This window comes from Petaurus breviceps, unplaced genomic scaffold, assembly GCF_028583685.1.
Source record: "Petaurus breviceps papuanus isolate PSGF00001 unplaced genomic scaffold, PetGlider_PUasm1.0 80, whole genome shotgun sequence".
In the NCBI taxonomy this organism is placed as follows: Eukaryota; Metazoa; Chordata; class Mammalia; order Diprotodontia; family Petauridae; genus Petaurus; species Petaurus breviceps.
In genome coordinates, this window is record NW_027186540.1 from 6,247,627 (window position 1) to 6,261,974 (window position 14,348).

The 14,348-nt window shown below is 38.1% G+C and overlaps 1 protein-coding gene across 6 annotated transcripts in view; it reads right to left on the minus strand.

Moving 5' to 3' along the window:
• LOC138176002 (FERM domain-containing protein 4A) overlaps window positions 1-14,348 on the minus strand; it is a 416,847-nt gene that overhangs the window by 201,403 nt on the left and 201,096 nt on the right. For all 6 annotated transcript variants that reach the window (XM_069106685.1, XM_069106684.1, XM_069106682.1 and 3 more), the window contains exon 3: window positions 3,967-4,061. In XM_069106685.1, coding sequence (XP_068962786.1) covers window positions 3,967-4,061 — 95 coding nt within the window. The remainder of the gene's footprint in view (window positions 1-3,966; window positions 4,062-14,348) is intronic.

A 14,348-nucleotide genomic window follows, 5' to 3' on the forward strand; every position in this document is an offset into this window, starting at 1 on the left:
GGCTGAGCATATACATAAATATATATTTTATTTATTTCATTTAAATGAACACATTTCAATTCCCTAGAGCGCATGAAACAGTCAAGGGACTTTGCTACAGTGGTAATAAAAAACCTAGTCAGAGAGAGCAGTTGAGACTAGCTATAGAAGAGTGGTCAGTGATGTTCAGGTAAAATATAATCACAGCCTGACCCTAGAGCAAAATCTCTCCACTAGAAAGTAGAAAAAGTAAGAGTGCAGCTTAGTCACAAGGCCATCCCTAAGGCAAACGCCTCTGGCCCTCTGGAGTAGTCCAACCTTGTTTCTGTCCCTAGCCCATCTTTCTCTATGCCACCAACTCTTCCTCTCTACCTGCCTGTCTGCTTTCATCTTCCCTGGCCATCCTGTTTCTCTCCTGGTGCCTGAAACTGTCTGTTTCCCAGGGGTGAGTCGGGTGCACCTGCTTGTTCTTATTCAGTAACTATTTTTGAACAGCACCTTCTTCATCATCTGCTTTGTCCTCCTGGCTGCCTCCTGGCTGCCTGCCATGTCTAGGGAAACCTGTCACCTAGTCTCCAGTGAGCTTAGCAGACACTTTCCCTGGATGGTGGTGCCACTTGGATGGCTTATGATCTCTCTGTCACTGCCTCCCACAGGTCCTTCAGGGAGCAGCTACCGATTTACTGAAAGTCAGCCAGTCAATGAGCATTTATTAAGTGTTTACTATGTTTGAGGCACTGTGCTAAGCACCAAAGACACAAGAAAAAGCAAAAAACTCTCAAGGAAGATACATTCTAATAGTGGCAAAACATGCAACTATCTAACAGTGCATCAAAGTAATCTGAAAGGAAAAGACATTAGAAGCTGGAGGGCATAAGAAAGGGAACTTCAAAACTGGGATCTGAGATGTCTTAAAGAAAAACAAGCACCCAGAGGTGGAGGTAAGGGGGGAGAGCATTTGATCAGTCAATAAATATAATGATATAAACAATGTCTTATAAACAATATAAATCATATTAATAATAAATAATAGATCAAACAATAAAAATTTATTAAGTACTTGTTATATGCTTACTGAGGGGCAGCCAGTGCAAAAGAACAGACCCCAGAAATGGAATATCATGTTTGAGGAACATTGGCCAGTGTAGCCATGTCTTAGGGAAGAATAAGGCATAGGGAGGTTGGAAATGTAGGAAGGGGCTGGGTTATAATGAGCTTTGGATGCTAAAAAGAGGAGCTTATCTTTGATCCTAGATGAAGCAGGAAATCACTAGTGCTCTTTGAGCAGCAAGGTGACACTGTCAGATCCACATTTTAGAAAAATCACTATGGCAATGAGGAAGATGGATTGGAGTGGAGAGAACCACAAGGCAGGGAGACCAGTTACATTACATAAAGTAATACGTGCAAAGCATTTTGCAAATCTTAAAGCCCTATGTAAAACTTTTGCTATATTTATTAACTTATTTATTGCTGCTATTATTATTATTATTATTAATGATCAGTGGAACTGATGAGATCACTAAACAAGATAGTGGAGAGTTGAAAGAGAAGGGGGTCCAGGAAAGAGCCCTGAGGAACACTAGGCTTTGAGGGTATGACATGGATGATGAACCAGAGAAGGAGACAGAGGAGTCAGATGGATAAGAAGAAAATCAAAAGAGAGTTTTATCACCAAAAACTAGAGAGTGTCTCATGTATCCCTTGATTCCTATACATATGCACACACAATCCAACACATATACGTAGCCAAAGTTTGACAAAGGCAAGGAATATCAACTTCTATCCTTAATTGGATGGATAGATAAATTAAGTATTTAATAACTACATACTATGTGCCTATAATAAGACATTGTGAAAGAAGAGAGTCAGAACCAGGATTATGTAAAATAGGGCAAAATACAGAATGGGGAAAGGGGAATACAATAAAGTACCCCTTAATATTATGGAAATATAAATATTTCTGAGGGATTATTAGTCATTTACTATTCATTAAGTATCTACTATGTACTAGGCATGGTGTTAAGTGCTGGGGAAATAAAAACAAAAGTGAAACACTACCTGTCCTCAAAGTGCTCACTTTTAAAAATAAATTATTACTTTATTTTCAGTTTTCAACATTCACTTCCACAAGATTGTGAGTTCCAAGTTTTCTCCTTATCTCTCCCTTTCCCCCACTCCAAGATGGCAGGCATTCTGATTACCTCTTCCCCAAATCTGCCCACCCTTCTATCACCCCCACTTATTCCCCTCCCTTCTATTAAAGTGCTCATTTTCTAAGGAGGAAGACAACACTTACATGTGTAAATGTAAGCAGGTCACTATCATATCATTATGTTAAAATTATATCACTAATTGAATATTCTTGCACATACTAGAACATTTTAAAAGTATTTAAAATCATGGATAGAGTCTAAGGGAACACCAGCCTTTCATGGACACTGTCTAGTGTATTCTACCATGCTTAATGAAGGAAATCTACCCCAAATCTTTCTCTCTTAAGGATCCGAGTCATTCTGTTAACAGACAATGAAGGCTACAAATATTACTTTTTATGAATGTTTACATTTTAGTGCCAGAAAATTCTACTTTGTATGGTATGTAGATATTTATTTGGTGATATATTAAATCATGTGTTATCATAAAGTTTCAGAACCTCCACTGGTGAGGAACACAAAGGGTACCCAATTTTCAGATCCTTGTTCTTGATCTGTAAGAGTATGAACTTCACTATTTGTCCCTTCGCCCTGCAGTCTATGATATCTTATTATGATATCTTTTTTCCCTTAAAAAATAGTCCTTACCTTAAAACTAAAACTCTTCCTTTCAACCAGAATGGCAGGTATATTCAACATGTACCAGTTCTTTTCTTTTTGGGGGCCAAGATTGCCATTCTAATTCTTTTATTCTTACTTTCTCAAAAAGGAAATTAAATTGTTGAACTATATAGTACAAAGGCTTTTTTGAATAGTGAAGTTCACTTAAAAAATATGAACAATGGGAGGATAATTAGTTGGAATGTTTTCTAATTCTTTAAAAAAGCAGTACAATAGAAAAATAGCCTACACCAAAGGCCTGCCATTTATTTTTCAAAAGAAAGGGAAGAAAATATTTGGAAGCAATTGTTCTAGATACATGTCAGGGAGACATGTACACAGCAGCAAAGGTTGGAAATAAATTCACATTCTAAACTTTTGTTCAAGCTCTTAAGATTTTTAGAACATAGAAATGAAGCATGAAGTTGCTTAACTTAAAGGAAAAACCAAATCTTCTAGTTGGGCGCCTATGTGGAAAATTTTCAAATTTAAATCAATTTATTCTATGCCAATATATTTAGAAGAAAGCCACAATCTTATCAAAAGGAACATTTGTGTGGCCGAACACAATTTCAAAGGGGAGAAGTGAAAGGGTCTTTAAAAACCCAAAGTTCTCTGTGTTAGTAGGATGATGTATGTTTTTATTTCTTATATTCTGTAATTGAGTTTAGATAGATTGTTTTCATTTTCCATTTGACATCAATGTTGCTTCCTGGCTGCAATATTATTTCAACATCCAAGGAAATATCTAATTTCTAAAAAAACTTATAAAAATTTTAACTCAAAAAACAAGCCCACACATTTTGTTTAAACCTAATTTTTACAACCATCCAAGTTTAAACTTAATGTACTTGACCATGGATGTCTTTTCAGAAAGCTAGTTTATTTTAAAAAATCATTAACACAGTAACAACTTGTTACTTACATGGTTATCACATTGGCACAAAAAGGAGATCACAGAAATAATCAACTATTATTGCCCAAATTGGATCCTTTGGCTAGACTTAATGTGCTCAATTCTTACCATGACTTTGAATATTGGAATGCAAAGCAGGAGAGATCCAACCCTATTGGCTACAAATGATTCATATCAACTTCTGATAGATTGGAGAGGGCTATCTTAGAACCATCATATCATTTATGGCTTTAGAGGTTGTTTCATGGCACTTACGTCTCATCTGTGAATGCTATTCCAAAGTATTCCTTTTCCTTCAGGTTGAAGTGAGATGCCACTAGATCAAGCAGTTCCTTGGCCAAAAGCTTGGGCTGAAGAAGACAAAGGGGAGAAATAAAAAAAAATGGTTAAATGAAAATAATTGTCCTAAAAAACCCGGCACAACCTGCTTTATTACTCTATCTATCTATCTATCTATCTATCTATCTATCTATCTATCTATCTATCTATCATCTATCTATCTGTCTGTCTGTCTATCCATCCATCCGTCCACCCATCCATCCATTCATCTATCTCTATCTATCTATCTATCTATCTATCTATCTATCTATCTATCTATCTATCTATCTATCTATCTATCTATCTATCTATCCATCCATCCTAGCTATCTAGCTATGTTATCTTTCTCTGGGGGGGTCCTCAAAAGTCCATATCAACATAATTTCTTGAATCCTCAATGTAACATCCCAGTGGTGTAGTTTAGAATATAGAAAAGGAATCTGAGACACAAAGAAGAAAGTTGACAAGTTGTGATAGTAATGGAATATAAAGATTCCCCTGTATTGGCTTGGTTTTCAAATTGATTGTGTTAAAACCCAGAAGTCTCAAAGGGTAAGTAAGAACAGACTGTCAGAATTAGCATCCAGATCTGGTGTCTCACTCTTCCAGATACTGCTCTCTCCACATTTTAGACCTCTCCAATGTAGGCTGTTAAAATCTTTCTATTTTCTATCTTTTACATGGTTGCATATATATAACCTACCATCTTAGGGATGAGGGAAGGAGAGAGGGAGAAAATCTAGAACTCAAAATTTTATAAAAAAAAAAGCCAAGTTAAAATTGTCTTTACATGGAATTGGAAAAAAATATAATACTATTTAAAAGGGGGAAAAATTATATTCTCTTCCTATTCCCCATGATGAAGAAGGTACACCTTGATCTGGAGTAGATTCAGAGTGCTCCATCTTCCACATTTGTATGTTACCCAAGCCATTCCACATGCCTGAAATGCACTCTCTTACATGTGCTTCTCAGAATTCCTGATGTCTTTCAAGACCCTCAACTCCAATACGATGGTATTTTTGTGAAGGATCCCCTCATTTGCTCCTGTTCTCTGTCCTCAATATTCTCATTCCCATTCTTCTTTCCATACAGGCTTTATCACTTAGTAGGAAGTAAGCTCATTGAAATAATGCCTACATGCATTTCTGTCAGTGTGCTCCCAGAATCTAGGACAGTTGCTTCTTCCATAGAAGGTGCTTAGGAAATGTCTGTAGGGCTGAGTTGAATGAATCGGCAAGATGTCTTAATTACAATGAGGATGATGAAGTGAGGCATTCCATTGCTGTCATTTAAACAGCATCAAGGCCAAGCTAGGAAGAGATTTTAATTCACTCATTATCCATCCTCTTCAAGCTGCTTTATACTTAAATTCACAACTGTTTCTCTCAAATCAAAATATTCCTAATCCAGGGGATTTTCATTGGATCTGTGGGACAGCTCTTTTTTCAGACTGTTACAGATGTCTACAAAAATCATCAGTAGTCACATTCATGCTTTGCTGTTAAAGCTAGGTGAGAAGGTAGGTCTGTGGAGAGAGAGTGGGAGTCAGTGAGACCTGAGTCCAGATCTGGCTTCAGACATTTACAGCAATGTGACCCTGGGCAAGTCACTTTCATCTCTTTCTGCCTCAGATTTCTTATCTATAAAGTGGGAATAATAAAAGCGTTGAGCTCCTAGGGTCACTTTGAGGATAAAATGAGATAACATTATTGAAGTCCTCTGCAAACCTTAAAAGGTTGTATAAACACAAGTTTTTACTATTATTATCACTATGATTATTGCTGTTACCAACAAACTCCAAATGCGCTAAGACAGTGGGAGAGGAGATTTCTGACAGAGACACCTACACCTGTGCCTAAGGAACTTAGCAATGGGTCTTAAAAAGAAGATGGATTAAAAAGTGCAGAGACAAGGTAATTACTCTGGCATGCTTCCTTCCAAACATGCTCATTAGGTTTCTCCAAGCTCAGGGGTAGGTGATGCAGTGGATAGAGTGCAGGCCTGGAGTGACAAAGACCTGAGTTCAAATCTGGCCTTAAACACTTATTAGCTGTGTGACTCTGGGAAAGTCACTTATCCCTATTCGTCTCAGTTTCCTCATTTGTAAAATGAGCCAGAAAAGGAAATGGCAAAAGACTCCAGTAACTTTGCCAAGAAAACCCCAAATGGAGTCACAAAGCATCAGACAAAACTGAAATGAGAGAACAACAAAACTAAGGGTAGGGCAGGGGAGCTCTTGGGAAAGAAAAAAATGAAGAGATATTATTTTTGTTCTGTTGCTATGTAAAAAATTCCAACTCCAAGAAATTAATCTCGCTCTTTTGAAATTCAGGATTGAGTGAACGGATCACATTTGGCAACCCCATTAGCACAAAGAATGTAAAAATAAAGAGGCCAGAGCAGATACCTCAGCTCTATGGTGTCTATACAGCTGCCTCCCTAAGAGCTTGTGCTGTTTTTACAGAAGCAGGGGGAGATATTTTGCCCTTTGCTGTCACACCTGTAGGCAGAAGGGATAGCAGTGGCTGAGTCTCAATGACTAGAACTTTATTGAATGAAAACAACTTGATCCATTCCTTGTGGAAATGTTTTCTGATGGTAGTGCTTCCATCTTGTAATAAGTGGGTTGTATTTCCAAAAGGTACAGCCAGTAGATGCTATGCTGACAAATCAGGATCTGCCTCTAATATCTAATGCTTCCTTTCACACCCAGTTTTAGAAAGGTAATCTCTACTATTAATAAGGTTTTGGGGTACACATAGCATCTATCTGGATGGATGCTAGGATTTAGAGCTGGAAGGGAAGTAAAGAAATCTTCTCTCCTGATCCAATCTCTTTACAAATGAGAAAACAAGAGGCTCAAAGAGGTTAAGCTTTCTACTGTAAAATACTGAACATACAGACCATGACCATAAGGTCCTAATGCCATAGGATGTTAGAAATGGAAATGCCCTTAGAGATTATCTCATCCAATCCCATCAATTTACTGATGAAAAAATGGAAGCCTACTGAACTGAAGTGACTTGTCTCAACTAGAGATGATCAATCAGTATAAGGACAAGATCCCAAGTCCCTTGATTTTTAAGTCTTTCTTTTCTAAAAACAAATCAGTATTTTCCTTCAACAATACACTCTTAGGATGTACATTCATTTCAGTGATGCTGCTGTTGCACAGACATTTTGGAACTGCTCTTTTGGAATCTTCAGAATCTCTTTCTACACTACTTTTCTTAGTAATCATGTCATTTCCTATGGGTTCAATTACCATCTCCATGCAAATGACTCCCAGATCTACATATCTAGCCCTCATCTCTCTTCTGAGCTCTAGTCTTATATTGCTACCCAGACATCCCAGAGCTGTATTAGACTCATCACACCTGAAACAAGACTCATATATTTTCTCCTTCCACTTAATACTCTTCCTAACTTGTCTATTTCTGTCCAGGGCACCACCATTCTTTCAGTCAACCAAGTATGCAACCTAAGACATCTTAGACTCTTCCCAATACCTCACCCTCCACATATAATTACCAGATTTTGTCAATTCCACCCCCTTGACATTCTGTTATCCTCTCCTTTCCACTCACATGGTCACTGTTCTAAGTTAGGTTCTTATCTTACTCTTGACTTCTGCCAAAGGCTTTCAATTGGTCTTCCTGTACCCAATCTTCCATCTCCCACATTTTACCCACAGTTGCCAAAGTGATAGCTCTGAAAGGTCTGACTGTATTACTCCCCTGCTCAAGAAGCTTCAATGGTTTCCTACCCTCTTTGCCTTTGTACAGAGTGTCCCCTATGCCTGAAATACTCTTCCTTCTTGCCTCTTCCTCATGAAACCTTTTACAATTCAGTTCAGGTGCCACCTCCATCAAGAAGTCTTTCCTAATTTGTCAAGTTATCTCCCTGCCCCCTCCCCCATCATCTTTATTTATTTTGCATATACCCAGTATTTATTCATCTGTGACCACTCTGTCTCTGATGATAGACTGTTAGTTCCTTGAGGACATAGACTGTCTACCTTTTGTATCTGTAATTCTAGTTAATTCTAGTTATTTCCTTATACATGGTAGATGCTTAATAAATATTTGATTGATTCATTCATCACATTGTTGGAGACATCCTTAGTATCTCTTTAATCCTGCCATTCCTTTCCATTCCTGTTGCCACCACCATAGGCCAGGCCATCATTCACTCTCAATTAAGTAATTATTATTGACTCCCAAATAGTGTACCTGCTTTCAGTCTCACTCACTCTAATCTTTCCTATACTGTTGTCAGAATGATCTTCCCAAATTTTAACCCTGATTGTGTAACTCCCATATTAAAACAAATCTACAAAGGCTCCCCATTACCTACAGAATAAAGTCCAAACTCTATTACAAAGTATCAAGGTTATCAAGAATTCATCTCTCCAGACTTATTGCACAGTATTCTTTATTCACTCACAAGATTCACCAGGCAAACTGAACTCCTTGGACATTTCCTGGAAACATCCTACTCTGCCTCCATGCCTTTGCTTTCGCCATTCCCTCCAGGATTTCAAGGCCTTGCTCAGTTATCTATCTCTCACTTGAATCCTTCTCTGATACCCTCTTTTCTCTGAAATTCTGAAGCACTTTGTTTGAACTTCTTGTATTTTTCTTAAAAGGCTGTTAGCTTACATTTGTTTACTTATCATCTCTATTAAATTGTAAATTTTAGAGGAAGCAGGGTACCAATCTTATTTATCTTCGTATCCCCCAAATACCAGTCCCTTGTGTTTACATCCAAATATCACTATTTTGTTGTAGATAATCTTCCAACTGACTCCCTTCTGATTCTAAAACAGATTGCATTTCCTCCATAACTCAATCGATCAGAGTTTCTTAACCTTTTTAGGTCACCCCTTTGGAGTCTGGTGAAGGCAATGAACTTTTCAGAATAATGTTTTTAAATTAATAAAATCAAATACATAGGATTGAAAAGGAAATCACTTAGACTAAAATACAGGTATCAAAATATATTTTAAAAAGTTCAATGTCCCCAAGATAAGAACTCCTACAATGAATGGTTTTGAGAGATGAGATCTTGTGTAAAAAATACATGCAAACAAACAAAAAACTCACTGCCTTGTGGATCAACCGGTAATGAACTCTTTCTGAACTTAGCTATGGTGGTCTTTGAATGCCAATTTGCTGCTGGAACCAATATTGTTGCCTTTCCAACCTGGGCAAATCTGCCAGAGCTAGTTTTCCACTGGCATTGACTTTGAGAATCTAGGTATCAGAAGGAGACTTTAAGGTGTCTTGCTCACATAGGCACAAAATACACGTTTGCTGAATGGATGAATAAGTGTAAGAATGAATATCTTCTGTGATGAAAACTACTTGTTCTTTGGGGATGGATTAGATTTTTAGAAATATCTAAAAGTCATCTGGTGACAAGTGTGGAATAAAAGGGGGCAGGTAGGTGGTACAATGGAAAGAGTGCCTGGCATGGAGTCAGGAGGACCTGAGTCCAAATCTGGTCTCAGACACTTACTAGTTGTGTGACTTGGGCAAGTCACTTATCCCTGTTTGCCTCAGTTTTCTCATCTGTAAAATGAGCCAGAGAAGGAAATGGAAAACCACTCCAGTATCTTTGCCAAGAAAACCTCAAATGAGGTTACAAAGAGTTGGATAAGCCTAAAAAAAATGACTCAACAACAGCAAATGTGGTGAAAAAAGTGGATGACCAATATGGACAATCTAGTTTTCATAAAAAATAAATAAGAGGTGGATAGTTAGGGTACCACATGTTTGTAGTATACTATGGGAGATGAAAGTTAGTGGATCTCTTGAGCTCAGGAGCACTAACATACACCAGGTTTAAAGCCAATCAGGTATCCACAATAAGTCAATACCAATACAGTGACTATGCCTCCCTCCCCTGATAGGGCTGTCTAAGGAAGGGCCAACTGGTACAGACCGGAAATCAAGCAAATTAGAGCTTTTGTGCTGATCAATGGTGGTTCTCGGCTCATGAATGGGCTGCTTTACTTCTTACATGGGTAAGACAGGGTGGCTTAGTCTCAAAAAAAATTTTTAAGTGTGACTTTAAGTAATAAGATACTTTTCTAGTATGAATCATAAGTTGATTCTGAACTAAATTCCCAAAATGTTTTGGCTCAGGGCATAATCATTTGAATAAAAGCATTATCATCCCAAATTTACAATTATTTAAAACATAATAACACATGAAATAAAGGCCAACATTTATTTCATTCCACAGAAGGAAAAAAAAAGTACAAACAGCATAAAGAGTTCAAAGATTCAGGAGAATTGAATTTCTAATTCTCTGTAATATAGTAAAAATCACTTAAATGAAATGTCAACCCTGTTGGCTTCTCACCTTCTAAACTACTGCTACTATTTTATATCTACATGGCCAATAATTCTCTAATTAAGCTCTCTACACCATTAGCTTCATAGTTCTAGATTTAGACCTGGAAGGACCTCAAAGTCACATAGTCCAATCCCTCTATTTTATAAATGACTTGCCTAAGAACACACAGTTAATGACAGGGTGGGATTTTGTTCTAATCCCAGCACAATTTTTCATTTTATCTGCCTCAGCACTATAAGCTTGATGAGGAGAAACCTAGATTTATCACTTCTAACTCATAGATGGAGGAAATGACAGGAGAGAAAGAGACAGAGACAGAGAGAGAGACAGAGAGAGAGAGAGAGAGAGAGAGAGAGAGAGAGAGAGAGAGAGAGAGAAAGAGAGAGAGAGAGAGAGAGAGAGAGAGAGAGAGAGAGAGAGAGAGAAACATAGAGACAGAAAGAAACAGAGAAACAGAAATGAGGAGATGAGAGATTGACTCAGTCTCTACAAAGTAGGACCTCATTCTCTAAAATTCCAATTTTAGAGCCTTATACAAGAAGTCAAGAAAGTTGTTGTTTCTAAATCTCTGCGTAATTAAAGTGAGTCACTTAAGTTTTCAGTCCCTTAACTTCCTACCTTCCAAATTAAAATAATGTAACACTTGGATCACCAAGAAATGGTAGTGATTATTGAATTACATTGTTTCTAAAGTACTTTAAACTTGTTCAGAGAAAGTTGCAGGCTAAGCAGAAAGCATAATACTATTATAATACTTTGAGAGGATGTTTATAGAATCCTGATGATTATAATTTGCCAATTACATCGAATTGTAAACAAACATGCAGCTTTTTGGGGATCAGGCCAGGAACCAGGCCAGAAATAAGATCCTGTCCTAGAGAGATAACGGCCTCACAGACAATCATGCCTCATAGGGCATGCTGGGTAGTGAACATGAATGAAGACCTACAGAAAGATGGGTCAGTGTGTGACTTGAGGTTGGCAGCTAGCCTGCTTAGGTCATTTAGCCTAGTCCTTCTAACCTTGGCCTGTATCTTTTTTTGTCCACTCCACATCTCTTCTCTTAGCCTTCTCAGTGCTTTCTAGACATGAAAATAACTTTCCTTCTGAATTTGCCAAACTCACTCATTTTATAAATTCTCCTCCTTAAAAATAGCTCTTTTTAAGGAAGCTCCCTCATAGTCCCAACATGGAGAGGGTTCAATGAGTCTAACAAAGAAGGCCTGAATAATGCCAAGAACTTCTCAGCCAAGAACCTGGCTGGCAGGAATGTGCCCAGAAGAAGTTAGAAGTAGCAACAACAGCTGTTTGGCACTAACTCATATCTGAAATCTCTAATGTGTCCAATTCCACTTCTCTGCCTGATATTCAGGTTGAGAACCAGAAGGAAGCTTAGAGATCATATAGTTTGAACCCCTCATTCTTTTTGTTTTTGGCCTTTTTTTTTTGGAGGGCAATTGGGGTTAAGTGACTTGCCCGAAGTCACACAGCTAGTTTTTGTGTTAAGTGTCTAAGGCTGGATTTGAACTCAGGTCCTCCTGAGACTCCAGGGCTAGTGCTCTATTCACTGAGCCAACTCCTCATTATTTTTTTTTTTAATAAAGCAATTGGGGTTAAGTAACTTGCTCAAGGTTACACGGCCAGTTATTTCTGGGTGTGGTGCTGAGTATCTGAGCCCAGATTTGATCCCCAGGTCATCTTGACACTGGAGCCGGTGTTCTTACTCACTGAGCCTTCTGGCCGCCCCTGCCAACTCCTCATTCTTAAGGGAATGAAGGCCCAGAAGGTGAAGTCACTTGCCTCATGACTCTTAGGTAGTACACAGTAGAGCTGAAATTTTAACCCAGATCTAGCAGTCCAATTTCATCATCTATTGGTCTTAAAAATAGTTCAAATCAGGGGCATCTAGGTAGCTCAGTGGATTGAGCACAGGCCCTGTAGTCAGGAGGACCTGAGGTCAAATCCATCCTCAGACACTTGACACTTACTAGCTAGTGTGACCTTGGGCAAGTCGCTTAACCCCAATTGCCTTGTCTTACTCTCTCTAAAAAAAATAAAATAAAATATTTTTTAAAAAGTATTTCTTCTATGCAACATGACTAATTTGAAAATATGTCTAATAAGAAAAAAATAGTTTCTTATAAAAATTGTATTCTTTCTAATAAGAAAAAAATAGTTCTAATCTTGCCTTAGGCCATGAATGTATGACCCTGAACCAGTCATTTCATGTTTCTCAGCCTTAGTTTCCTCTTTTGTAAAGTGGTGTTAATAACAGAATCTACTTCACAGAGTGATTTTGAGGATCAAATGAGATGGCATAAATACGTACAGCTTTTTGCAAACTTTAAAGTGCTATATAAATGTTAGTTATTATTTTTATCATTACTATTACACACATACACAAACTATGCTTAGTTAGGCTGGTCTCTTTATCACTTCTGAAGATACCATGCTTATTCCCACCTTTATCCCTTTACTTGTTATTCTTTGTTTTCTATCAAAGTCCAACTTTATCTCTTCCCCAAAGCCTTCCTTGATCACCCAAGCCCACAAAGATCTCTCCATCTGAATAGTACAGAGTTAAAAAAAAAAAAATTAGACTGGAATTTGAATAAGAGAACCTAGGTTATACCCCAGCTCTGCTAGCTACATGACTTTGGGTAAGTCATTCCTTTCTGAGTCTCACTTATAAAATTAGGGTGTTGGACTAGAAAACTTCTAAAGTCCCTTGTAGTTATGACAATATGGCCTCTAATAGTTAAGGCAAGAGAAACTGTGGAATATGAATGAAATGACAATTTCCTGTGCTTTAAGAAATGATGAATAGAGAGAATCATGGAAAGACATATTAATGAAGTACTGTCTGACTTGTTTGTATTCAGTGACCCAATGCTCTACTTTCTGGGTTTAATGCAGACTGAGTTCAATCCTGAGGGTTAAAAAAAAAATCACTATGGCTTGTTTTGCTGGTTTCCCGAGGGAACCTTGCCAATATAGCATATGTCCAGGTCTTTGCAAATATTTATAACAGGGCACTTAGCTCCCGGGCAAACATCCAGGTCACAATATACATTTCAGGTACTGGACAACATTTATTGCAGCCCATTGAAAGAATTCACACAACGCAAGAAAGTTACAGTGGTTCACAAACAGTTCCGGCAATTCTCTTTTTTCTTTCTTGTAAAGTCTACCTTCCTCCAGGGACCTATACAGTCCTCCATAGCCCCACCCTGTGGTTTGGATTCCCTTGGAAAAGAATGAACTAGGGCTAATTTAACCAAAAATCCTCTACCCCCAACATTCAGGTCAGGCCCACCTTCTCACTGACCTAAACAGACTTTAGACTATGTGGAATTAACATAAAGTGTTGGCTTCCTCCTAAAAGGACAACTAATTTGTCATATAGGCTTGCCTTAACCTTCCAATTAGATCATACTTCCCCTCCTGCATTTCCTATTTATCCTTTATTTAGCTAGTTTGCACTTATTTGTTTGCATGTTTTCTCCATTAGATTAGAACTTCTCCAAGGCCTGGCCAGTCTTTTGCCTTCCTTTAAGTCCCCAGGGCTTAGCACAGTGATTTCCACATAGATGGTGTTTAATGAATGCTTACTGATTGACTGAAGTTCTCTGAGGGTAGTTTTTTCTACTTCTTCTATAATGCCCACAATAGTGCCTCACACCCATAAAGAATCATTGAATCCCTGAGCTGGAAGGGACATCAGTGCTGTCAAGTTCGACTCATCCCGGAAAGGAAGGCTCATAGAACATAGCCAACCAGTGGTTGTGGCCAGGATCCTACAGAGGCCACAAGTTCCACATGTGGACTGTTCAGGTGACTGGCTGTGAGTTTGGTTTACCTGTTTCTGCTTTCACATTCTTCCTCTTTACAACTTTTCCCCATTGTTCCTGTTCTTCTCTGGGGCCACAGAGACACACCTAATCCCTTCAGCA